The 27,118-nt window shown below is 45.7% G+C and overlaps 1 protein-coding gene across 1 annotated transcript in view; it reads right to left on the bottom strand.

The window, feature by feature from the left end:
- NDUFV2 (NADH:ubiquinone oxidoreductase core subunit V2) overlaps positions 1 to 26,636 on the bottom strand; it is a 39,416-nt gene extending 12,780 nt beyond the window's left edge. Inside the window, exons 1-6 of the mRNA XM_075920969.1 lie at positions 26,457 to 26,636; positions 25,010 to 25,075; positions 14,404 to 14,466; positions 14,212 to 14,328; positions 9,683 to 9,851; positions 4,851 to 4,960 (exon numbers count right to left, since the gene is read on the bottom strand). Coding sequence (XP_075777084.1) covers positions 4,851 to 4,960; positions 9,683 to 9,851; positions 14,212 to 14,328; positions 14,404 to 14,466; positions 25,010 to 25,075; positions 26,457 to 26,498 — 567 coding nt within the window. The 5' untranslated portion in view covers positions 26,499 to 26,636. The remainder of the gene's footprint in view (positions 1 to 4,850; positions 4,961 to 9,682; positions 9,852 to 14,211; positions 14,329 to 14,403; positions 14,467 to 25,009; positions 25,076 to 26,456) is intronic.
- Between the last annotated feature and the right edge of the window lie 482 nt (positions 26,637 to 27,118).

The following is a 27,118-nucleotide window of genomic DNA, read 5'->3' as shown; positions in this document are numbered from 1 at the left end:
GGATATCTCCTCTCAAGTCCCTTTAGGAACCAGCCAGCCATGGGACTTGTAAATACAGATTGGCCAAGTGTCCCTAGATGGAAGGCAGATATTGCAACTAAGTGGACCATAATAAAGGAAACTGACAGACTTATTGTTTAAGAACCACCATGTTGTCTAAAATGGTTGGTATTGGAGTTTTCATAGGGGCAAATCCCTGCTGTGTCAACCAGAGTAAGAATCTTTTCCACTTGGAGAGATAAGAGGGTCTCATGGACGGCTTTCTACGGTTTAGTAAGACCTATGGAACTTACCTGTTCTGAACAGGAACACTCAGACAGGTTTAGCCATGGAGCTTCCATGCTGCAAGATGTAGCAACTCAAGATCTAGATGGTATAGGCAATCATGGACTTCCATGAGAAGGTCTGGGACCAGGGGAAGCAAGATTGGTTTCTCCAATAACATGTCCAACCAATGCTGACAGGCCCAAACTAGGGCTATGAGAATAATTCTGGCCTGGTGCCTCCTGATCTTGAGTACTTTATGTACAAGCAATATGGGAGGAAATGGGTAAACGAGGGAATCCTCTGCCCCCTCCCATCCCAATGAAGGCTGAATGTGTCCACAGTAGAACCAGGACTGTGGTTCTGGAATAAGCAGAACCAATGGCATTTCTAGTTGTGACATGGTGAAGAGATCCATCTGGGGATGACCCCACCTGCAGAAAATCAATGACACAATGTCTAGGCAGAGTAACCACCTGTGATTGTGGAAGGACCTACTGACGTGATTTGCTATTTCATTCTGTTTTCCCTATAGGTCTGAGGCCTTTATTGAACGTTCTATACCAAAGTCCCACAACATGAGGGCTTCTCAGCACAGGGGAGAGAAGTAGACACCCTGCATTTGTTAACATAAAACATCGTTGCATTTTCCGTGCTGACAGAAACACAGCATCCTGCCAGATACGAGCAGAAGACCTGGCAGGCAAGATAGATCTCTCACACTGATGTAAAGGGCCAGATCGAAATGGTCCCAGAGACCTTGAGTCCTGAGGTCTTCTAAGTGGGCTCCCCAGCCCACATCTGATTAATCCTGTCACTAGGGATAGGGATAGTTGCTGGTGTCGCCCTTGATCATGTCTTCAAAGGCCTATTTATGGCCAATGAAGGTTTCTGTTAGTCTGGACCCTGGCCTGGCTGATTTAGGAACCACCTGCCACTTCTATTCTTCCTGTGCTGGCCTTCCTGGCAACCCTGAGGTTGGTATGGATGTACGGGATGAAGTGCCTCCTCTGTGGCAGGCATGTGAATACCCAAGGATTTCAGAGTAGCTCTCGAGTTCTTGAAGCTCTGATGGTCCTGGATTGTTTGTAAGCCCTCGTATGGGAGGCTTGAAATCTGAAGTCATGAACTGGGCAATACCCAGTTCCTTCACTCTCATGGCTGTGTCCACAGAATCCAGGGCTGCTTGCAACAACATCCTGGAGATCAACTTGCTCTCCTTCACCATGGCTGAAAATTTAGGATGGGAGTCCTGGGGTAACAGCTCCAAAAATTAAGCCATTGCCGAAGTTGTATTGTCTGAGTACCTACAGGCCACTCCAAGATTTTGGAAAGTGTTCAAAGGCCACACTTTTCTGTGGAGGAGGTGCGGGGTCTAGGGTGGAGGTTGGGTGCAGAAGGGAACACGGAATAAGGCACTGGGTGCAGGAGACAGTGTGAAATCTGAGGAGTTTAGGTGAAGGAAAGGGTTGTGACCTGGGTCAGGGGATCTGGGTGTAGAGTCAGAGAGGGAGTATGGGTGCAGGAAAGGATTCTGGCCTGTGGTATGGGCTCTAGGAGGAGGTGCAAAGTCTGGGAAGGAATTGTGGCCTGGGGCAAAGAAATGGGGTTCAGGATCTGGGAGGGTGTTTAGTTGCAGGAGAGAATTCTAACCTAGGAGAGAGATGTAGGAGGGGGTACAGGGTCTGGGAGGGATTTGTGACCTGGGGAACAGGGGTGCAGAAGGTTTGGATAGTGACCTGGGTGTGGAGGAGGGGCTGGAGTACCAGAGGCAGGTTCTGGCTTGGAGGTGCTTACCTAAGTGTCTCCTGGCCAGCAGCCCTGCAGCATCCCCAAAGCAGGCTGTGCTCCCCACCTGCTGCAGCCCCAGATCACTTTAAACTGTAGGCTTGTTCCCTCCATGTGGCTCTCAGCTTTGGAAAGGGGAATAGGCTTGTGCTGCCCCATTTCTTAGGCCAATCTCTCAGCTCCTATTGGCTGGTTGTTTCCAACCTATAGGAGCTGAGGATTGTTGGGCTGGGGGCTGAGATCACATGAAGCCTCCTTGCAGACAGAGAGCTGCACAGACTGTGTTTTAAACTGTGGTAGCTGCATGCCTAAAGGTCTCAGCAGGGTAGTTCCCATCTGGATCCGATGGCTTGGTGGGCCAGATCCAGCCCCCAGGCCATATTTTGCTCAGCCCTGTGCTACAGTAAAATCTTCTGGCTGCCATACACATGCGATGTTAAAATAAGGTTATTTTACTGATTGAGAAGTCAATAATAGGCAGCCGATCAATCCTGGCTCAGCATTTAAAATGCAGTAGGAGCTGGGTGAGCAGGCAGCCCACCTTTGTCCTGGCTCGCACTGGGTCCAGGACCAAACCCCTCTGCGGCTCTGCAATTTAAAATGCAGTAAGAGTTTGGGGGGAGAGGGGGCAGGCTACCCAGCTCCTACTATCTTTTAAAATTGCAGAGCCATAGTGGGGTTTGGTCCCAATGCGAGCCGAGCTCCCTGCTCAGCTGGCAGCAGCCTCTGGCTGTGGGGGTTTTCAACTACCTACTGGAAGCTCCAGCGGACAGGGTCTGCTGCCAGAGCAGCCTTCCATCCCCCCCCACGCTGTTGCCTCTATTGCGAGGAGACAGTGCTCAGGAGAACTGGATTTTAAGATGGTTCCCTCTAGAACTGGCTCCTACTTCTCCCCCCCCGGGGAAGTTAAATACCAGTTAACTTAATAGTCAATTAACCTCATGAATTCTTATCAGTTACTTGACTATTCTATCATTCCAGGGTGTGGGGCCGACTGCCCGTGCATTCCAGCCCCACTCCCGAGGAGCTCTCTAACACTCTGAACTGTTGCCTCTGTATCAGAGGCAGCAGTGAGGTGTGCCAGGTGGGGGCTGGTCCATGAGGAAAGCCAGTTTAAAAACCAGCTCCCTTCATGGACCGGCTGCCTGTCACTTCACACTGCTGTCTCTGTATACAGACGCAGCAGCACAGAGTGGCAGCAGCCCGTCTGAGCAGCAGGAGGGGTCTGAGCTCCAGGACCTGGCGTGAGCCAGAACTGAGTTGCCTGCCCGCCTAGTTCCTAATACACTTTAAATGCAGAGCTGCAGCGGGGGTAGGTTCTGGATCCTGCAGGAGCCAGGACTGAGCTGGGCTGTTGGCTAGCCTGCTAAATAATTTACTAGCGGGAAGGAGGAGGAGAATGCATGTAGTATATAGCATTAACCAATAAGCTTTTGCTTATCGATTGGTTAATCGACTACTCTATTACATTCCTATTCCCTTCCTCTCCCTCTCCTTCCCCCCCCAACCCCCCCCCCCCCCGCTGCCTCTGATATAGAGGCATCAAGTGAGGGCCAGGGAAATGCATGTAGTCGATTACTCCGTTACATCCCTACCATGCATACATACATACCTGATTGGAATGCACATGAACAAACTCCAAAGAACCACCCTTCCCTGCTTAGTATCATATTCAAACTTTATAGGTGTACTCTAAATGTCATCATTTAACTCATTGATAAATATACTGAACAGAACCAGTCTCAAAACCGATCCCTGAAGAACCCCACTCATGTCTTTGCAGCATGACTGTGAGCCATTGATAACTACTCTCTAGAATGGTTATCTTATCAGTTATGAACACATGTCATACTATAGCTCCATCTAGGTTTCATTTTCCTATTTTGTTAATGAGATGGTCCTGCAAGAGTGTATCAAATGCCTTACTAATCTAGATATACCATGTCTACCACTTCCCCCTTTAGCCACAAGGCTTGTTATCTTGTCCAAGATATAGATTGGGTTGGTCTGACACGATTTAGTCTTTACAAATCCATGCTGTTACTTATCGCCTTATCTTCTAGATGTTTGCAAATGTATTCCTTATTTAGTTGCTCCATTATCTTTCCTGGTACAGAAGTTAAAGTGACTGGTCTGTGATGCCTTGAGTTATTTCCCTTTTTATAGATGGGCACTATATTTGTCCATCTATAAAAAGGGAATGTGTTAGCAGGTTTTTTTTAATTTTACTGTTTAAGAGAAACAATCAAGAGGATAATGTCACCCAGAGTGAAAGGACTTTAAAGACTGAAAAAGGACTAGTTAGACAAGAGGATTTTTTTTAAATAATCCTAGAGAGAACTAAATCCTCCTTCAGCTAAAAGCTATCTGTGAAAGTTCCCAAGTTCTACTGCATGGATACCCAAAAATGTATTTCTATATTTATTGTAATTATTTTTGTTCCCAACCCTTTTATGAAAATATATGAACATTTAAAAATTTCCACTGGTCTCAGGAGCTTCACTTATAACACAATGTATTTATATGTATTGTCACAAAAGGATATCACGTCACTAGAAGATGCTCCAAGCTCATGTATTGTTTCCCTTTCACAAAATTAGAGCTTCTTCTCTTTACATCGATAATTAAGCCTAGGGAAATCCTTTTTCAAGATCATTCTGAAACACAAGTCACGCACAGAACAACAATATAAACTATCAAATTAATAGGTCTAATAGTAACTTGTATTGAACTACTGGCAATCTAGCATACTTATTAAACAAAATATTTGTACTTTTCAAACAGAGTGAAATACTTACATAATAATGATCATTTATTTGTACCATCGGTGCATTTACACAAGCGCCTAAACATTCCACTTCTACCAGTGTAAAAAGTTTATCAGGTGTTGTTTCCCCAACTTGTATACCTGCAGTAATAAGGAATATTAGAGTAAGCTGTTATTATTTAATACATTTAAAACAAGATCTTAAATATTTCTCATCTTATCTATTACGGTTATTTTCTAAAGCACTTGTACTTTATTTTTACATGATTTGGGCAATTTCCCCCCCAATATCAAGACTTAAACAGCTTCAAGACACTTCCATTAAGTAAAAAAGCCTCAAACTGAAACCCCTCAGATACATTTTGAAAACTGATTTACAGACTTGCTTCCTATTTCATAAAAATATTTTACAAATTAATTATAGGTATTCTTGATTAAATATAGAACTACTATTTTATTTTTAGGAAGCAATGCAACAGGAGAAGTAACTTAAAAAGCAATATAGACATTACATCAGTACTAATATATAAGGTTCTACTCCTGCTCCCATTCAGTGGACTAACTATGCTCGGTGCTGAGTGTTCTCAACTCCCACTGAAAAAGTTTACAGTAGGCTAAGCATGCTTAGCACAGGAATGGGCAGTTCGAACCTTGCAGATTTAGGCATTAAGATCCCAATCCTGCCAAGAATTGTGCATGTACTTAACTTTAATACAGTAACAGTGCTGTTGAGATGAATGACCATTGCTAGGTCAATTAGAAATTTTTGATTTAAAAAGGAACAGGATTGGGCCTAAATTATCTAAGGGTTATTAATTATTACAATAAAGTTATGCAAACAAAATTAGATGAATAGCAGCAGCTGCTAAGAACAAAAGAGATGAGTTTGTGAATATAGGCAATTTCTGTAAAGATAGCTATAGCAGTGAAACATATTTCATTTCAAACTCTATTCACTAGAAAAGCCTCATGAAATACTTTTTCACATGGTTTCCAGAGGACTACAAAGAGCATTACAAACCATATTTTGTCCAACAAATTACATTTTGATATCAGGTTACAAACAAGGAATGGATTCAGATCTACACAACTATATTGATAGATAGGGTCAACAGTATTTAAATACTAAAGATCCAAAATTACTAAACTTATATTCTATACCAGGATAACTGCTACAAAGACTGTTTTCATTATATTAAATTAAGGTACACTACTCCTAAAAGCACATCACATATATAATCAAGGACCTTACAGCGAATCTGTCAAAAGGTTAATATTTATCAAGAAGCATTCATGATATTTTGTGTACATCAAATATGTTAAAAAGTGGATAATTGGGTAAATGTGTAACTGCTAAAAATCTCAGCAGTTACACGGTTACCCATACCTGCAGCACAGGTCAGCAGCTGGTGCATGCTGCGAGTAAGCTTTTGATTACAAGGCAGCAGTGCCTGCTGGCAGCTGGCTCCCCAGGAGCTGGTGCACACTGACATAGAGGCTGCAGCATGGGCTGGCGACCAGCTCTCCTGGAGCTGCTATGTGCTGAGAGTCAGCTTTTAAGCCAGGTCCTGGCATGCATCAGCTCCTGCCTGCAGCCTCGCTTCCGGAAGCGGAGTGGGAGCCTGCATGTAACTGTGAATGTTAACTAATGAACTCAGGCTTAACTAATGAACTCAGGCTCATCAATTAACTTTTTATGTGGTTATTCTTTCAACTTCCCTTGTATACATATCAACAAGCACCACATATTACAGGGCAGGACAACTAGAAAAATTCATGTGTACTCTAAGAGATTGCACTGGCTTCTAATCTGTTTCGTAGTGCAATTTAAGTTCTTGTTTTGACCCAAAAAGTTATTCATGATTTGGGAGCCATTTATCTTAAACTGCCTCTTTTAAACTGACATCAAAGATCAGCTGAGATCCTTGAGCTGCAAGTTCCTAGAAATGATCGCTTGTGGATCAAGAAAGACCACCCAACTGGACAACCTTTGACACTTGTGCCCCCAATTTAATAAGCCAAAGGTGGAAGTTACCTTCAGGACACCTTCCAAGTTCTACCTGTTTTGATTGTTTGATGGGGGAGTCCTTCAGCTGCACTAACTACCTTTTTAGCAGCTATTTAGTTGCTGACATTTGCACTGGAATTTATAGTAAGATACATAGCAGAGCTTGAGAAGTGTTCCCTCTAAGCTCAGCACTTGGGAGGGCCACCCAAGAAAGATTCACATGTCACCCAGCTGATTAGAGGAGCACCCATGGCCAAAAGCAGCTGGCCACATATGTTTACAGTGGTAATGCACATCCACACATGTCTTGGTGCACATAAAATTCATTCTACACCAATATGGCATGTTGATTTCGCCCCTTTACCTGCGATTTTAGTTTGGTTGCAGAGAGTTCTCTTACATTTTGGGATAATATCTTCACGACAAAAACAAAAAAACAGCACTTTCCATGAAAGCTCAGAATTTGTGGAATATTGTAGAATGCAAGAAATATTGCAAAAAGCCTAAATATAAGAATAAAAATGCTTTACCCAGCTTTGTTTTCTCCCAAGGCAATTATTTTAGAGAATCAAGCTGGGTGTTCGTGCAAATCATTTACAATTTTTCTCATGTCACTTTTCCCATTGAAAGCAAGAAAGTGGCAGTCCATGTTCCTGTTTAGACTACGGAGGGAAAATGTGCACTGTGCGATCACAAATGCTTAGGGCTTTATTAGGCTATGCTAAAATTTTAAGATGCCCACGGAGCGTATTTGGAAATGTCCCCCCCCCCCCCTCAAACATTTGGGTGTTCCTCTCTGCTAACCCTTTCCATACAAAGAAAAAGCATTAGTTCTCATGGAGTACTGTGCTGTCACAATTTAAATTTTAAATTGAAGTCACACAAAAAAATCTGAACTCAAAATTTTAACACTGGAAAACAAACATGTTTTAATTTCCTCTAAAATCGATACAGGAATTTTGTTCAGACTTTCAAAAACATTCACCTTTCACAAAAGATGAAGCATGGACAATTTCAGCCCAGAAGTGCACACTTTAGAAATGTGTATGATTAACAAAAGGTTATAATAAACTGCTTTACTACTTTAATTATAGTGGTTTGTACCAAGAGTTTCCTCTAGTAAGCATAGCTTGTCACATAAACCCATGAGTTAATATTTTGTTCTGCTGCCCTCTCCCCTGGTAAACGAAAACAAGGGGAAAAACACACCACTGCCTCTAATAGATGGGCAGGATTTACTTAATTTACTTTACTATTAAGGATTTATAAATCACACTCCCATTTAAGTTAAATAAAGATTACACATGCTATATAAGTGTAAGTGTGTCTTCCCCATGCACTGAATTATGTACTTCAATATTAAAAATATGCACTTAAGGAATGCTGAAGGCAACCTGGTTAGTTGAGTTCATTGTTGTATGTCTGGTAGTCTTGATCTAAAACTTAATACTGGAAAAAAATAAGCCAGGAATGAGGAATCTACACAATGGAGGCCCAGGGCTTCTCCACAGCAAGACAAGCTGGCTCTGGTGGTTTAGCCCCATAGTGAGTCCTTAAGCCTCGGTGCCCGTCCATTCCTTCCCCCCCCCCATATGTTGGTGCTGGAGTGCGAGCACCAACTTCCCGCTGTGGAGGGAAGCAGTGGAGAGCCGGCACTAAAGACCTTGCATGGCTGGCTCTGCTTCTCTTGTCCCCACCCAGCTGGGGTAACAACAGCACAAAAACGAAGCAGGGAAGCTCTGCTCATGGTTGCTTGCAAGCTCCACCTCGTCACGCCCACTGGCTGGGAATCACAAATGAAGGGCAGTATGGAGACACCCTTATCTCTCTGACAAATGGGAGCTGCACCAGGTAAGCACCAAAGTCCCCCTGCCCCATCCTGCACTCATTCTCCCTTCTAGGCCCTGCATTCCCACCCTCAGCCCACTTCTGCATCCTATCTCCCACCCAGAACCTCCAGCCCACTCCTGAACTCTAGCTCCCTTCCAGAACCCACACCCCTACCCTCAGCACACAACTGCACCTTACCTCACTCCCAGGCCTCACCCACCCATCCCAAGCCCTGCTCCTCAGCATCCCCCTTCTGCACACTGAGCCCCCGCATTTTGGCCTCTCTCCAGAGCCTGGGGGGCTGTGAAAATCTACTAGTCCTGGTCCTCCAGAAGAGTTAATCTGGTCCTGGAAGAAATCAAGAAGCCTCGTTGCCCCTACCCCCTGTGGGGCTGGAATGCAAGGGGAACCCTCGTACACCAAGAAGAATGAAATCTTCTGCTTCTCAGTTAGAGGGTCACATCAGTGAGGTTTTTTCCCTTCTACTCCTCACCTGAGAGTCAGGTCAGTGAAGTTTTTTGTTAGTTTGGTTTATTGCTTCTCTCATGTGAGTGGCTCCTAAGTGATTTTTCTGTGCACCAGTTGCCCCCTCCCCAGCTCAAAAATGTTCCCCATCATTGAAATAAGGAATCAAATCAACACATTTAAATCTGTTTAGTTGGAAACAGTTAATTTTACTTAGGACTCTGAGCAAGAGATTCCTTTCAAGACCAATCCTTGATTTCAGGTATATTCAAAAATTACTTGGATTATTTAAAAAAAGGGGGGGGGGGGGGGTGCGATGTACAGCCACATTTAAAAAAAACAACACCCTGATTTGAGACCCCTCTTCCAGTTGTTTGATGATACAGATAAGCTGAATGTTCTCAGGTCCCTAAGGTTCACTTAATTTCTAAAAGAACATTTATTATCAGACAAATCATCTATTACACCATCAAAAGATTTTGTTGGATAGATGAAATGTTAACTATTGTAAACATTCAAAGCCACAAATAGTTATAGAAAACATAATATTTTCATCATACCTAGCTTCTTCTGAATGGCCTCTAGTATGCCATCAGAGTCTCTGAGCATGCAAGGTGTAGTTGTGCAGATCTGAATATGATATTTTCCAACAGGTTTCCGATTATACATTGTATAGAAAGTTGCTACTTCATATACTCGCATGGGAGGCATCTGTAAAACTTCAGCAACCTATAAGATGGGGAAGAAAATACTAAATAGTAAAATAATTTTAGCTAAATGCAGTATTTAACACACTGGTTACAATAATTCTGGTTCATAATACTAGAGTAGTACAGGCAGTCCCCGGGTTACATACAAGATAGGGACTGTAGGTTTGTTCTTAAGTTGAATCTGTATGTAAGTCGGAACTGGCGTCCAGATTCAGCCGCTGCTGAAACTGATCAGTTTCAACGTGTCTGGGCTGTCCGCTGGCCGGGCGCTCCGGGGCTTGGCTCTGCTTTCCCCCCCCCCCCCCCCCCGTCCTCCTGGTCTGCAGACTGGGGGGGGGAGGGGGGCGGGCAAAGCAGAGCCAAGCAGCGGAGCGCGCGATCAGCTGACAGCCCAGACGCTCTGGGCTGTCAGCTGGCCGGGCGCTCCGCGGCTTGGCTCTGCTTTGCCCGCCCCCCTCCCCCTCCAGTCTGCAGACCAGGAGGACGGGGACGGGGACGGGGGGTGGCAAAGCAGAGTCAAGCCTCGGAGCGCGTGGGCAGCGGACAGCCCTGTCCGCTGCCCACGTGTTCCACCGCTTTGCTTCCTCTCCCTGGTCTGCTGGAGACCAGGGAGAGGAACCCCGTTCGTAAGTGCGGATCCGACATAAGTCGGATCCGCGTAACTCGGGGACTGCCTGTATACAAAGTGAAAAAATACAAAATTACTTCTGCAATCTTGTGTTCTGAATAGGATGTAATAGTATAGTCAATTACTCAATAAGCAAAAGCTTATAGGTTAATGGTATAGACTACATGCATTCCTGCCCCCCGCCTTCCCAGTACATTTTTTTAGCAGGCTGGCCAGCAGCCCAGCTCAGTCCTCACCCGCACAGTCTGGGATCTACCCAAGCTGTGGCTCTGCATCTGAAGTATATTAGGAGCCAGGCACACAGGCAGCCCGGCTTAGTTCCAGCTCGCACTGGGTCCAGGAGCTGAGCCACCCCCCTCCAAAGGACAGTGGCTGCTGCTACCCTGCGCTGCTGCCTTTGTATCAGATGCAGCAGTGCATGGCAACAGGCAGCCAGTCCGTGAGGGGCGTTGGTTTTTAAACTGGCTCCCCTTGCAGACCAGCTCCTGCCTGGCACACTGCGCTGCTGCCTCTGATACAAAGGCGGTAGCACGGAGTGGCAGGGGGCTCCTTGGGAGTGGGGCCAGAATGCACTCGCTGTCGGCCCCACCCTCTGGGACAAAAGAATAGTCGAGTACCAATAAGAATTGGTGAGGTTAATCGACTATGCAGTTAACCGATACTTAACATTCCTAGGTCTGAAGGCAGCCATAACAGACCACCATTGTGACTCTGAGACCTCTGACAAGTCACAGTTTGACATTTGTATAGCGCAGTGTTTCTCAACCAGCGGTGTGAGTAACCTTAAGGGTGCTTGAGAGAAGTCTTGGAGGGGAACGGGGGGGGGACGACACACTACGTCAACACAACTGAAATTTAGAGAAAACTGAATTTTTGTTTTAAGTTTTACAGCATTTTATTATTTTTGTACTTTTTACACCCAAAAATTTCATCACCCGCCCGGCTACGATTAAGTTGTTTAAACAAATGTGTTGCAACGGTAGAAAAAAAAATTGTGTGTCTGAAATCTGTCGGTATGGGGTAATTTTTTTTTTTTTTAAAGGGGGTACTTTATTAAAAAAATAAATAAAAGGTTGAGAAACACTGGTATAGTTCACTGTCCTGAGCTATTAAACCTTCTCATCAGCAGTAACTAGGCGCACACAGACGCAGATATACCAAAAGCCAACAACAGACATCCCAAATAAAATATTTAAAGATACAGCCACACTAAGATTTTGGTAAATGGTCAAAGGCCGCACTTTTCTGTGGAGGAGGTTTGGGGTCTAGGTTGGAAGTTGGGTGCAGAAGGGTGCATGGGATAAGGGACTGGGGTGCAGGAGACTCTGTGGGGACTGAGAGGGTGTTTGAGTGGAGGACGGGTTGTGACCTGGGTCAGGGGATTGGGGTACAGGACCAGGGAGGGAGTGTGGGTGCAGGAGAGGATTGTGGCCTCGGGAAGGGCTGTAGGAAGAGGTACAGGGTCTGGGAGGGAGTTGTCAAGTTGTCACATGGGACAGGGGGTGCAGAGGGTTTGGATGGTGATCTGAGGTGAGTTGGGGTGCCAGAGGCAGGCTCTGGCTGGGAGGAGTTTACCTAAGTGTCTCCTGGACAGTAGGCTGTAGCACTCTCAAGGCAGGGTGGGCTCCCTGCCTGTTGCAGCTCCAGCCCACTTGAAAATACAGACTGCTCCCTCCTCATGGCTCTCAATTCCAGGTGGCGGAAGAGGCTTGCGCTGCCAGCGTCTCAGGCCAATCTCTAAGTCCGACTGGCTGGCTGTTTCCAGCCAATCAGAGTGGAGAGATTGGTTAAGGTCAGTTCTTACTGGCCAGTTGTTTCTGGCTAATAGGAGCTGAGAATTGGGCTGGGGGTGGGGAGATCACACAAAACCTCCTCCTCCCTGCAGCAGAGCAAAGAGCCACAGGCTGTGTTTTAAACCCCGACAGCTGCGTGTGCCTGAGAGTCCCAGCAGGGTAGTCCATGGGCTGTATCTGGCTCCCGGGCCATATTTTGCCCAGCCCTGACAGAGTCTTCTTACTACAGAAATTTCTTTTACTTTTCAAAACCTGACTAGGACATTCATATATTTGTACACCTGCTTTAACCTTGTAAATAACTCATTTCTTGTTCCTAATTAAACGTTAATTTATTATGTGTATAACATCATCTTTGGTGTGAGAGCTAAGGTGCAAACTGACTGGCGGTAAGTGACTGGTCTTTAGGACTGGGTGTCACCAGAATACTGTTATGATTATTGGTGTAAAGCAACTATCACAAAATCAAGCTTGCTTGGGTGGCAAGATAGATAGGAACACCATACAGGAGTTTGAGACACTCAGGAGAGTGACACACAGATTTAGGGAGAACAAACTTGTTACTGGCTTTGTGAAATCGTGCAAAACCAGTTTGGAGTTTTTGCCCTGCTTTCTATCAGTTTGCACTGAGCTTAGCACTCTCAGTCGTGAGCCACTGCAAACAGCACGACAACATCAAAAATAATTCTTTGCTGGAATAGAAATTCGGTACACTGGAAAACTAAGTCCAAGTACAAAATAACTAACATTGAAGAATACTGTTTCCAAGCCTCTACACTAAAGCAAAACTCATTTTAAACTTGATGCTGCAAATGACCACGTAAGTGGGAAAGGATTTATAGTAGTTCCATGCATAAAAACAGCTTAGTGTCACTTCATCTGGCATACATGACTGAGGAGATTATAAAAACTGCTAAAGCAAAATGATAATCACCTATCAAAGCCTGAAATGACTCCTCTCCCAGACACATTTTGGATAGGTTTTATTACCTCTTAAAGGAGCACAAGAGAAGACAAGTTAAAACTTTGGGTTATTTATGAAGAAAATGTCTACATTTCCATTTCCTTGCTTCACTGTGCAGGGAAAGACTGTTAAATACAACAAACACTGCTCCTCTGAGTTATCAGAACAACATAATTAATATTAAATTGGTCAGAAATTTGCCAATTCCGTAGAACATTTGAGTGAAACAGTTTTAATTTGATGAAGGTACAACAGAAAGACGACAGGTTTCTGACAAGAACCCTGCTTGCCCCAGCCTCCTTTGCACAGAGGTGAGAACCTCTGTCTAAGACATTTGTACACAGTAAAAATCCACCTGCAGCTAGTATATATGTACTCACTATGGGTCAGCTAAGCCTCCACTGCTACTACTCATGCTACCATGTGGCTACACTGTTCTTTATACTTATGCTGCTCAAGAAGAGGTAGCATGAGTACAGTAACATGAGGAAAATAATCATAACCCCTAGCTTGTACTGTAGATGTAGTCTAGAGCACAGTTTCTCCCACATCCTCCAGATAAATTATTACTTTCAGCAGCAGTAGCACACTAGGATTCTCTCCCCTTAACTGAAGGGAGTCTAACCAGTACTTAGGAAAGAAAAGCAAACAATCAGCAATGAACAATCCCACACATCAGCTTCAACCCGCATATCATTTCTTCATTAAGTTCACAGTATGTCTGAATCAAGTTCGCTTAAGTTTTGTTTTGCTGCTATGTCTGGAGTTTCTTGTATTAGGCAAGCATTATGTGCAGAAATTCCCAGAGGCAGGATTCTCCCAGAGGGAAATTTCTACAATGAAATTGGCATGCGATTCTCATGTTCTTTGCCAAATGTAACCTCCTGCATTACTTTTATTGGTTATGGAATTTCTTATTTACTCATTCTGTTAGCAAAACTGAGATTTAGCTCAAGAAAAATAGCAATCATACTTTTTAAAACAAATTAAATACCTTGTTCATCGCTGATATGGGCAACCATCCATTCTGTCTCTGGGCCAGATCTAGTACTGGAATCACAGCAGCGGATCTATGTCCCTCTGGGTAGTTGTTTACTATTGCTTCTATTCTCTAAGAGGAAAAAACTGTTTACAACACTTGTTAAATATCCAAATTGGAATCTTAAATATGCCATTTTCTCCATACCTTATAGTTTTCAGGTGTGAAATCAAATGGAGTATCTGGGTTATTTTCAGAAGTATCTCTGTGCTGCAAGGAAGAAAAAGAAATAAATGTGTCAAAATATTATTTTAGACTCTCACTCATACATTTTAAGTCTAGAATGGACAATCACAATAATCTAGTCTGACCTCCTGCAGCTCATAGGTTACAGAACCTCATCCACCCACTCCTGCAGTATGGCCCATAATCCTGGGCTGAGTTACTAGAGTCTTCAAATCTTGAATTAAAGACCTCAAATTACAAGAATTCATCATTTATTCTGCTTCAAGTGACCTCTGCCCCATCTCACATGTTCTCTGTCAATCTGACCTGGGAAAAAATTACATCCATCCTGAACCAAATATGGCAATGAAATTTTGAGAATGTAAGCAAGACTTACCATACACACACCTGGGAAAGAATTCTTGGTAGTTACTCAGGGCTCTTTCTCTATACCAGGGGTTCCCAACCTTTTTCGGTCCCTCTACCCCCTTGGCTTTTAGTAAACCTTCCCATACCCCCTATTCAATATGAAAGGAAATAAATTCTAGACTCTAGAATCCACAACTTTTTTCACTAACACTACTACTTTTGGAATATTTCAATTAGGATACTCTAGTTATTTACAAATATTCCCCGTACCCCCTTGACAAGCTTCTTGTACCCCGTGGGGGTACGCATACTCCAGGCTGGGAACCCCTGCTCTATACTGTCCCATCTCCATAAGTTGCAGATATTAACTATGAGAAGTCACAGATGGGCCACATGCCATTGTAGGCAATCACATCATACCACCTCTTCCCTCCCCCTCCCCCCATAAGCTTATCAAGCTCAATCTTGAAACAAGTAAGGTTCTCACACACACACACACTTTGGAAGGTTGTTCCAGAACTTTGCTTCTCTGATAATTGGAAACCTTCATGTAATGTCAAGCCTAAATTTATGTATAGCCATTTGTTCTTGGGACAACAATAACCCTTACTGTAAATAACTCCTCCCCCTCCCTGGTATTCATCCTTCTGATATATTTCTAGAGTGCAATCGTATCTCCCTTTATCTTTCATTCTGTTAGCCAAGTTCCTCAAATCTCCATGCTCCAATTATCTCAGTAGCCATTCTCTGCACTTGCCCCAGTTTGATTTCATAAACATGGGAGACTAGAATTGAACACATTACCAGATGAGGACTCACCAATCCCTTGTTTAATGGTAATAACACTTCCCCATTGCTACTGTGATTGATCAATATACTCATGTCTTTCTCCTCCAGCACTTCCAACTGATATGTCTCCCACCTTACAGCAAAAATTCTTTTTGTTAGGCCTTAAGTGCATGACCTTGCACTACTAAATTTTATTCCATTACCATTACTCCAGATTTAAAGGTTGTCCAAATCTTGTCTGATATTCTAGTCCAGTGGTTCCCAACCTATGCCCTGCGAAACCCTGGTGGTCCACAAAGATACTGCAGAGGGTCAGTGGAAAGTTTAAAAATAAGGATTGGGCCCACTACAGTGGGGCTGATCCTAATTTTTATTTTATTTCCTTACATTTCCTTTTATTTTTTTTCTCCCCCACAGAAGGGTCCACGAAATTTTAATAGATTGAAACGGGGTCCGTATGCTTGAAAAGATTGCGAACCACTGCTTTAGTCCTCTTCCACATTGAAACTATCTCCCAACTTCATGTCACCCATAAATTTTATTAGCACATTCCCACTTTTTGTTCCAAGGTCATTAAGGAAAATGTTAATGAAGAACAATCCCAAAAATCAATCCTTGAGGAACTCCATTAATATCCCGCCAAATGTGACATTTCACATTCCAACATGAGCAGTTATAATCTTCTTTAACTAGTTTCTTACCTACCTTTCGATTCTCATATTAATCCTCAGATTCTCCAATTTAACCAATAATTTCCCAATCTGAACTGTATCAAATACTTTGCTGAAATCCAGGTAGGTCTACAGCATTTACTTTGTCTAGAACAGGAATGGGGAACCTCTTTTTTACCAGGGGCCACTGACTCCCCAGAAAAAAAAATTAGCCACAGGAATGTATGGAGGGAGTGCGAGACTAGGAGCTTCACCAAGGCTTTTGGAGTAGGGTTGCCACCTTTCTTAGCCAGACAAACTGCTGGACGCCATTGCCATGAATAGTAACTGCATCTGGTCCATCTAATCGGGAAAGTTGGCAACCCTACAATTGGGAGGTGGTCAGAAGTTAGGGCTTCAAAGTGTGGGAGGGGGCTCCAGGCTGGAGCAGAGGGTGTGCAGGCTCCAGGTTGGGGCTTAGGACGAGAGGATCAGGGGGCCAGAGGGAACACAGGGGGTTATAGAGTATGAGAGGGGGCTCAGGGCTGGGACAGGAGCTCAGGAGAGGGTGTGGGATGCTTAACTCCAACAGCTCTCAGATTCAGAAGCAGACAGCATGTCCCTGCAGCCGCAGGGTAGAGGTGGGGAAGCAGGTAGCTCCACACGCTGCCCTAGCCTGTAGACACCGCCTCCACAGCTCCCATTGCCTGCAGTTCCCAGCCAATAGGAGCTGCTGGAGCACTGCCTGCAGGGGAAGATAGCATGTGAAGCTTCCCACATTGCTGCAAGCCAGCGCTTGTGGCTCCAGTCCACTGGGCAGGGGGCATCAAGGCTCAGGGGTTCTGGCCCACAGTGCATGGACTGCCACAGGCTGATTCAAATTAAGTAGGGGCCATGATCCTGCCCACAGGCCTGAAATGCCCCACTCCCAGTCTAGAAAACCAATTATATTCTCAAAGAAATTAGGTTGGGTCTGGCACAACCTACTTTTTATAAAATCATGTGGTATTTTATCCCAATTACCATTAACCTCTATGTCCTTAACTGCTCCTTCAAAATTTAAGACCTTGCATACAAATGAGGTTAAATCAATGCACATGCAGTTTCCCAAATCACTTCTCTCATCTCCATCCCACCCTTCTTAAAATATACCGTAAAATCTCGAGTATAATGCGCACCTATGTATAATGCACATCTGCCTTTTAAAGGTCAAAATTCTTGAATAAACTAAACTCTTATCTATAATGCGCACCCCCATTATACTCGAGATTTTAAGGTATGCACAGGAAGGACGGGCCCTTTCCCAGCTGAGCTCACACCTGCCGCGGGGTCCCCCTGCCCAGCTGATCTCATGCACGCTGAGCTCTTGCCTGCTGGCGGGAGGGAGGGGGTTCTCCCCCTCCCAGTTGCCGGCGCACCGAGCTCGCGCCTGCCAGGGGAGCCTCCCCTGCCCAGCTGTCCACGCGCCGAGCTCACACCTGCCAGGGGGAGCCTCCCCTGCTCAGCTGCCGGCGCACTAAGCTCGCGCCTGCCAGGAGAGTGTCCCCCACTCAGCTGCCGGCGCGCCGAGCTTGCGCCTGCTGAGGGAGCCTCCCCTGCCCAGCTGTCCATGCACCAAGCTCGCACCTACCGGCTCCCCCCCCCCCCCCTCGCCCCAGCCCAGCCCAGCCCAGCCCGTGCCTGCCTTCCCTCCCCCTGCCCAGCTCGTGCCTGCCGAGGGTGAATTTAAATTTTTTTTTAAAACCTCCTATGGATAATGCGCACCCCGACTTTGATGTTTAAAAAACGGGGGAAAAGTGTGCACTATACTCGCAACTTTACGGTATCCGCTATTAGGGAGGTAAAATTCCATTTAATTAGTTAATCGATTAAATGTAATGTTTAATTGGTTAACTGATGAAAGGGAGGTGAATGGGGACTGCTCTGGCTAGGCTGAAGTGCCCAAGCCTCCTGTCTGCAGAAAGCAGGGAGCTGCTGTAGTCCCCACTTATTAACTGCAATCAGTAAGCATCACCAGAGACAGCAGCGCAAGGTGGCAGCAGCCCTTGGCCGTGGAGAGTCCAAGCTCCCCACAGACAGAGGCTGCACCATGGGATGTGGAGCAGCCTCTGTCCACAAGAAGCTTGGATCCCTCCCTCCCGGGGAACTCCCCCCACGGACAATAGGAGGGGCAGGGGTGGGGGGAGGCAGCATGGTGGAGCCAGTGCTGGGGGAGCCAGCTTTTAAGCTGGCTCCTCCTAACACCAGCTCCTGCCTGCCCCGCCCCCAACCCTCCTCGTAGAAGGCAGGAAGGGAGGTGGGCCCATGGAGCCAGCCTGAAAGCTCCATGTGCATATCAGCTCCAGCCTACCCCCCTTATCAGAGGCAGCAGTGCTAGGGGAGGGGAAAAAGCCAATCTGGCGCTTGTGGGAAGCCTGCTTAGTCAGCTCCTGCAGGAAGATTTAGGATACAGCTTCTTGCATTCTTTCCCTGCCAGTTCAGTGGCCTGCCCTGCCTACTCCTGGTAGCAGAACCCTGCAGATGAGCCAATACCCATGTCTATCCATGCAGATATTTGTATCTGTGCAGGGTGTGAAAAGGTTGGTGACCACTGCTCTACATCAAGGGTGGGGAAACCTATGGATCTGACCCCAAAGGCTCAGGGCTCTTCGCATTCCCCAGCAGGGAGCAGGCACTGGCACTCCCTGCTGCAGGGAGAGGTGGAAGGGGTGGGGGGTGAGCCTCACATGCTGGAGTCAGGCAAGTTGGGGTCTCTATTTCTGTGGTTCTAGGTACTGGAAATATGACAAGTATAAGCAAGAAAAAAAATTGTAAAAGGCAGGAAAGAAGAGGGAGACTAGTGATATTCCAAGAACATATTTACTTAATTTTATTGGCTTTCTCTGTTCAAACCAGAGCGTTAATAAGAAGACATTCACCTTCTGATAGTATTAAAACAGCCAACATGAAAAAGCTTAACTTCAAACCAGTCAGAGCAATTGCCCAATTATCTAGATAAGCTCCCAATTTGTCCTTAAATACCTCATCAGTGGGTTTGAACCTTTTTTTCATTTGCAGGCCCCTAAAAAATTTCAAATGGAAGTTGGTACTCTCAGACATAGTTTGCCGCAGATTAAGATCATTACTTCTGTTTTGCAGACTGTTAAGGGTCCATTCACAACAGGCTGAAAACAACTGCTCTATGTAAATTAATGTCTGAAAGTTATAACTAAAAAATAACACAAGCCTATAAAATTGTATCCAAGAGTCAAAGATCCATCAGTTTGCTGTAAGAACATAAGAATACGATCATAAAACCAGACACATTGAGTCAGACCAAAGGTCCATCTAGCCAAGTATTCTGTCTACCAACGATGACCAATGCCATGTGCCCCAGAAGGACTGAACAGAACAGGTAATCATCAAGTGATCCATCCCGTCACCCATTTTCTGCTTTTGACAGAAGGTAGGGACAACATCCCTGCCCATTCTGGCTAATAGCCATTGATGTTGTGGAAGCAGGACTAAGGGAAAGGGGATTTGGGTAGCCATTTTAGGGTTTGTCAGTAGCAGAGCAAGAGTCTGGTTCACTCTGACTCCTGCTAAAGCGAGAGCTAGAAGAGATGCTATGTTCGCCTCTCTGTCTCTCTCACATTGATAAGAGTGGAATGCTTACCTCAGTGAGAACCTTGAGATAAGACAGTGTCCGATGGGAAATGAGTGGGCAGGGAAGTAATTGTTTAATGTTCTATGTAACAGAAAGGTATATATATTGGCTTTTAATTGTTTTGTATTTGAAGATCCGCTTACGCTGTCTTCCCTTGCAATATTGCTCGAATAAACTGCCTCTGGCTACTTGTTGCTTAAACACAACGCAGAGTGAAGGCTCGTTATCTTCCACAATGTCCTCCATGAATTTATCTAGCTCTTTTTTGAGCCCTGTTATAGTCTTGGCCTTCACAACATCCTCTGGCAAGGAGTTCCACATAGAAACATAGGCCCTGAAGGTGGCTTTTTAATTCTCCAAGTCTATTGACTCTACACTGCATGTAAAGGCATCCATGACATTGTCCTCAAAACTTCCTGTGTGCCAGGAAACAGGGAAGCTGGTAGCTGGCTTTGGCAGCTTAACTCCAATTCTGGCTGCTGCTGTGCTCTTGATAATTCCTAGCCCAACAGCCTACACTTCTGCCTTCCCCCTTAATCTCCCCTTCAGACATCAGCTCTTCCTCCCTACATCTCCAACACCTCCCTGCCTTCACTTCATAGGAAAGTACAGAGAGTACAACCAGTAATCCAATTAACTCCTCTCCTCAGGGAAAGCTGCAGGGAGGTGTAACTTGGCAGGGACACAAAACAAAATTTCAGGTACCTGGCTGCAGAAAAAGGTAAATTCTGTGGCAGAAATGCTGAATTTCTCTGCATCTTGAAAGAATGCCAATATGCAACTACATAACTACAGGGTTTATAAGGTCATAAGTAAAAGGAATAGAGCAGATCACGTCTCTCACAGCAGTTCTCTTCAGATTCAGGAAGATGGCACTGACTCATTTATCCCAGTTTGCATCTGAGATTCTTGCAACGATAATTATCACTATTATTTGTACTGCATTTACGACAGTCATGAATCAGGGCCTCATGCTAGCACCACACAAACATGAGCTAGAAACATTCCTAAAATTAAAGATCAAATTCTACTGCTCACCTCCATGGTAAAGTGAATAGAGAAATCAATTAATACACAGGGCTATACCTAAACTAGAGATAGATGTAAACATTTTACAAAAACACTAACCATGTAACCGATTGAAATTCAGTTAGTTACACAGTTAAATGCCCTATGGACTCCCAGTGGCCGCCTGGCATTTAATCAGTAAGGTTAAGGGATAAGCATTAGCTTATCAGTTAACAGGTTAAACTCTTCCATCCCTAATCTAAACCTTGGCTCTCAAAGAAATCCTCAAGTTCACCACAAAATTAACTATTCTCCAAAGCCTCTTTTTAGAAATGGCTATATTAGTCCTGACAAGACAGCATACATGGAAAATGCCAACTTAGATGGTTAAAGTTTGGTAAAGTTATAATAAAATTAAAACAGGGGCTGTCATGAATGGGAGCTGCAAAAGAGTCTAACTTACCTGGAGAGCAACGAAAGTGTTACCACTAACCTTAAAGCTCTGCACCTGAGGTAGGGAGGTATTGGGCATTGAGCCAATGAAATGCAGGTAAAGAATTTCAAACAGAGAGCAAGGCACTGGGAATCTTCTTCAGGCAAAGAGGGAAGACATGAACTCCCCCAAAAACATATCCCCCGGCTTTGTCAGAATGTGAGAGTAGGAAAAAGTTTAAGGACTCCATCAGGTTTATTGTTTTCCTTGTTTGGGAATTATGTCTGAGCTAGTTACAGTAAAACTCCATTAGTCCGGCATCCAATGCTCCGGGACTCCTGATGGTCCGGCACCATCAGGAACCCGGAAGTGCTGGGGCAGCCAGACAGGCTTCCCCCATTCAGCTGCTGCTGAAACTGACCAGCAGCTGAATCTGGGAAGCTGGGAGCAGAGCAGCTGGGGTGCTGCAGGGTTGGTCTCGTAGCACTGCCCCTCGGGGCTGCGGGACCAACCCGGCAGGACCCCAGCTGCTCTGCCCCAGGGGTCCCCGATTCAGCCGCTGCTGAAACAGATCAGCGGCTGATTCCAGGAAGCCCGGGGCAGAGCAGTTCTGCCCCGGGCTTCCTGGAATCAGCCGCTGATCTGTTTCAACAGCGGCTGACTTGGGGACCCCTGGGGCAGAGCAGCTGGGGTGCTGCCGGGTTGGTCCCGCAGCGCCAAGGAGCGGCGCTACGGGACCAACCCAGCAGCACCCCAGCTGCTTTGCCCCAGGCGTCGGGATTCAGCCGCTGCTGAAACTGACCAGCAGCGTCAGTTTCACCAGCAGGCTGAATCCGGAGGCCTGGGGCAGAGCAGCTGGGGTGCTGCAGGGTTGGTCTCGTAGCGCCGCCCCTCGGCGCTGCGGGAGCAACCCGGCAGGACCCCAGCTGCTCTGCCCCAGGGGTCCCCAAGTCAGCCGCTGCTGAAACAGATCAGCGGCTGATTCCAGGAAGCCCCAGGCAGAGCAGCTCTGCCCCGGGCTTCCTGGAATCTCTGTTTCAGCAGCAGCTGAATCGGGGACCCCTGGGGCAGAGCAGCTGGGGTCCTGCCGGGTTGGTCCCGCAGCGCCGTCCTTTGGCACTGCGGGACCAACCCGGCAGCACTCCAGCTGCTCTATTGCAGTTATCCCCGATTCAGCTGCTGCTGAAACTGACCAGCAGCAGCTGAATCAGGGATGCCTGGGGCAGAGCCGGACTATCGTAAGGGGGGGCAATGAGGGGTCTGGGGTGGCATCCCCTCCCACCCCCCTCCAGACCCCTCATAGCCCCCCCTTCTGATAGTCCGGCATATCTGATAATCCGGCACCCCCTGGGTCCTAAAGGTGCCGGATTATCGGAAGTTTACTGTAATTGTTTTTTCTTCTCTCTCTCATAGCCAAGAATTATAGTCCTTTGAGCTGGACACAGTGCTAGCTGAACTCTGATGCTGCCTCAGGGGACGGTTGCCTGGGGGTGGGGAGGGGTCACGTGCTCAGGGTCTGAAGCTAGATGAGTCTTTTTCCCCACGTAAATCATCTTTAATTGTAGTTCTCTGGCCTTTCTTGTTCGGGATGTCACTTTTTTGCAGTGAGAGCACTGTTCGGCAGGGTTGTAGCCAGACACAAACCCCATCTTGGTTTTCCACGAACCCCATCTTGTTTCACCCCCCCAGAGAGCAAGAAAAAGGCAGTCAGCCTTTGATGCCCTGGGAACACAGGTGTGCTGCCTGTCCCTGACTCTACCATAAACAGAAACCAGACAGTAAATGGGCTAACTGACGACCCGGGGCCTCCCGTCGCCCTGATGGCTAGTATCAGTAATTGACACGCCTGCACTGTCCCAGAGAGGAATCTTCGCCCATCACATACCAGAGGTGCCCATTGTCTGCATTTTTCCCAGGTGCAAATTATGCTTTGCACCCTTCGTGGGAAACTTGGTGTTCAAAGCCATTTTTCCTAATTGGCCACTTAAAACCAGGAAGAAGCCTACATGACCCAAGGGGTATAAAAGAGGTTCAGCAGCCCACCCCATTTGAGCTCCAATCATCTATACCTGCTGGCAGGTATTGATTGTCTCCCGAGGTCTGTGGGACGCCCAACCTCGCCCTACTTCTTCCCGAGGGATTGAGAGAAAGACGCTGGCCACGCCAAGTCTGGAACACAGGGGTGAGAATATATACCTGCTATGTGTATTTTGCATGCATTTAATAAGAGCTCAGAGAACCAAAAGGGTTTCATGGTACCTGTAAGTGACTTATTAGTGTAATTTCTGTCCTGTCCTTTGTAGTGTTTGTGTTATCTGTAACACAGTAGTAGCATTTAACAACTAAGTTTACCCTGTAACAATAAATAGTAACTGTTTAAGCTTTAACCTGACTCCTTCAGTTGCTGTAACAGAACCAAGCACAATTTAAAAGAACTTCAGCCGGTCATAAGGGACTCACTGCCCTGACCGTCGGCTGACAAGGGTGCTCCTCACCCAGACAGCGGACGCACAGGTCATATCCGTCAGAGATGGATATGGACAGTTTGCAACCTGTGCACCTTTTAAAACCAAGTAAGCCTGGCATGTCCCAGAAAGGCAAGGTTTTGGTGTGGTAACCATTGTCTAGCTACAGAAGTAGTTTAAGAGTGAGGTAAAGAGGGCGACTACTGAGATGTGACCAAAGCCAGTGGTGGTTGAGAAGAAACTGAGGATGGTCGACTGTGCATGCGGAGTAGCTACTCAAATCTCTCGTGCCAGCACTCCCCGTGGGCTGCTAGCTAGAGGCACTGCTATCACAAATCTCCGATCGGGGCTCAGCAACACAGATGCACCTAAGGTGGAGCACCTACAGGGACAACCATCTCGAAGATCTCTAGTTACTGAACAGGTGAGTAACCTTCCCTTATAGCCCAGGGAAAATCCCTCAGTTTATTCTCATTCATGGCTTTTTAACACTAAGTCATTTACTATGCTTGCAACAATAATCTTATTTTAATAATAAAAGTGGTTTTTTTTGTTCTGTTAACCAGTATCGGTTGATCTTGTGTGTCCTTAAACTTAAGTGCCTGGCTGCAAACTCTTACCAGAGAGAGAGCACAGGTTCATTGTTCTCTGCAAGAGTGTGCTTGTTTGTTTTCCAACTCCTTGGGGAAAGGAGGTTGGAGGAGTTTGACCTCAGGGAAGAGATTCTAAGTGATTTCTTCCCTGGAAAAAGATTTGGACACTTGGTGACAGCAATACCCAAAAAATTTCCGGGGAAAACTGACCAGAATTTTTTTTTGTTTTGTCTCCGGGAATTGCAGCAACATCAGGATCTTATAGAGGTTTTATTTTGCTAGCCAGCCCCCATTACCTACACACTGAAGTGCCAGGTTGGGGAATTCAGCCATGACAGTAACTTAATGAATTATCAAGTATTAAGCAACCTCACTTAAAGATTTAAAAAGTCCTGGCCTCTTATTTAAGATCAGGAAGGGGATAGTAATAGGGGGAGGGAGATTTTCACCCTTCAAAAACAGAGTTCTAACGAAAAATAAATGTCCTTGTATGCTTCTAAGATGTACCTTGTAAGTTTCTAAGAGTGTATCTTGTAAATCAAAAGTTCATCTGTGAATAAAAGCCATACTTCATCCAACCCTCAACATCAAATTATTTATTCATCCATATGTTCAGTATCTAGAAAAATTCTTACCACAAACAAAGCTCCTCCTCCTCCACTGCGCACAGCTGTTTTATGCAAGTAGCGGATTTGTCTCACCTTCAAAATAACATTTTGAAAGTATTAAAAACTATAGGCAAAAATGTATATGCTTAACTGCCATGCACTTCTTTCAGTAATAGTTAAATTTCCATACCAATCATAAGACGACACAACCAAAAGACCAATCAGTTTATTATTTGACACAGAAAAGTGGTCAATATTAAAGACCCCTCCTGAGATTATCGGGAGTATCTTTGTTTATTTAATCCACTTTGGTGAATGGAGATAAAACTAGAAAGTAAACCATGTCCATTTAACATAACTTAACATTGTCTCCTTGCATGTAAGCACTTGTCACTCAATGTATTATATTATTTACTGCCATAATGCATACTTTATACATACACATCAACCATGTATATTTTAAAATGTATGCATACGCTACTATTTCAAATCTAATGCATTTAAGGAAGTTTGGAAATCCCAATAGGTGCCTATCCCCATCACTCAAGCAGAAATGTTAGATTAGAACTTTTAATCAATTTGGCTTGTTTGATTTGCAAGGGAGTGACTCTAGTAAGGGAACTAGATAGGTTATTAACCTATGTTTAGTCATAGAGACAAAAGAAATATATTGTTAGCGGCAACATTTTAAAAAATCATACTAAAAAAGGATCTTATATTTTCCAAATGTAAGTAATTATAGGCCAAGATACATATCATGTATTCATTTCCTTAAAACTAGCTTTTTCCAGATTTGAAAGCTGAAGCAGGACGCTTCTATCTCACTGACCTTTAATAAACATAAATAATAAATTTGGCAACGTCAAGTGTACTGAAGCTCAGAGAACAAAGAAGCCATTACTAGATAAATCTCCCATGTATCTGTTATGAAAGGTTAAAAAAAAAAGAACTACACACTATCAGTCATTTGTATAGACAAATCAGATGTGTATGGAGCTATACTAAATGTTAAACATGCCAGAGTAACAATATTCTGCCTCAAGGAATGTATGAACCACAAATACAAGTGGTCAAAAATACAATACTCAAGAAGAAAAACGAATCAACCCACGCTCATTCTAGATGGCACGTATCACGTGACAGACAGAAAGCATAATTTAGGAGTGTGTGGCTGGCCCCCTAGACACACACCTTCACCATATTCCACGTGCCCCCCCCCCACTGAAACCTCCTCCCTCTCCGTGCCTCTCCCCACTACACTCCTCCTCCCCCCACCCCTCCTCGCCTGCCCCCCTCCCAATGAGCCCCCCCGCTCTGAGTTTCTCTCCTTCCGGGGGGGCGGTGACACAGCGGACGTGGGCCGGGCTCCCGGGTGCTGAAGGCCGCGGTGCCCTTGCCGGCTGCCTCGGGCCCGCGCCTCCCAGGGACGGCGTCTGTCGCCGCGGCGCCCGTAGGCGGGAGGAGGGTTCCTTACCGAGTACGAGGCAGCGGCGCGAATGGCAGCAGCGAACAACATGGCGGCGGCGGGCCCCCCCCGGCCTTGCAGGCCGCAGCCCCCTCACTGACTGCAGCCACCGCCTCCTCGCCCGCTCCCGCCCACCGGGCCCGACGGCAGAGGCGCGGGAGCGCGCACGCCTCGCGGTTGTTCGCAGGCCGCGCGCGCGAGAGCGACAGCACGTCCTGCCTGCGCTGGCCGCTCTCAGGGCTGGGTGGGAGTGTGACGTCAGGGCTTAGTGAGCGCTGTTCAGGCGCTGCCTGCCCCAGCCCTGCGCGCACACGGGAACGCTCGTCAGTCCATTAGCGGTCGCACCCGCTGTCCGGTCCGGGAGAGTTGGCAACCGTACTGTCCCATCAGATGCAAACCCGTGGTGGAAAATAGGCACAGGCAGTGCTGGTACAGTGTGTAAGTGGGGAGAACGGGTGGTATCTCCTTTGCATTTGTGAGTACAGAGCTACCAAACTGCACGCAACCTTCAAAAGAGGGATGTGTTTATTGAAGCAATTAAGAGGTTTGTATGTTCCTAAAGTTGTGCACATCCCTTGCAAAATGCAGAGAAAATTCCACAATATATTGGCCTTGTATGATACCCAGCTATCCACAAGCAGCAAAAAGTGCATGTGTATTGTTTTTCAGTG

This window comes from Pelodiscus sinensis, chromosome 2 (genome assembly GCF_049634645.1).
Source record: "Pelodiscus sinensis isolate JC-2024 chromosome 2, ASM4963464v1, whole genome shotgun sequence".
Classification (NCBI taxonomy): domain Eukaryota; kingdom Metazoa; phylum Chordata; order Testudines; family Trionychidae; genus Pelodiscus; species Pelodiscus sinensis.
Note: the sequence above shows the minus strand (reverse complement) of the source record. Positions and strands in the feature narration are given on the sequence as shown.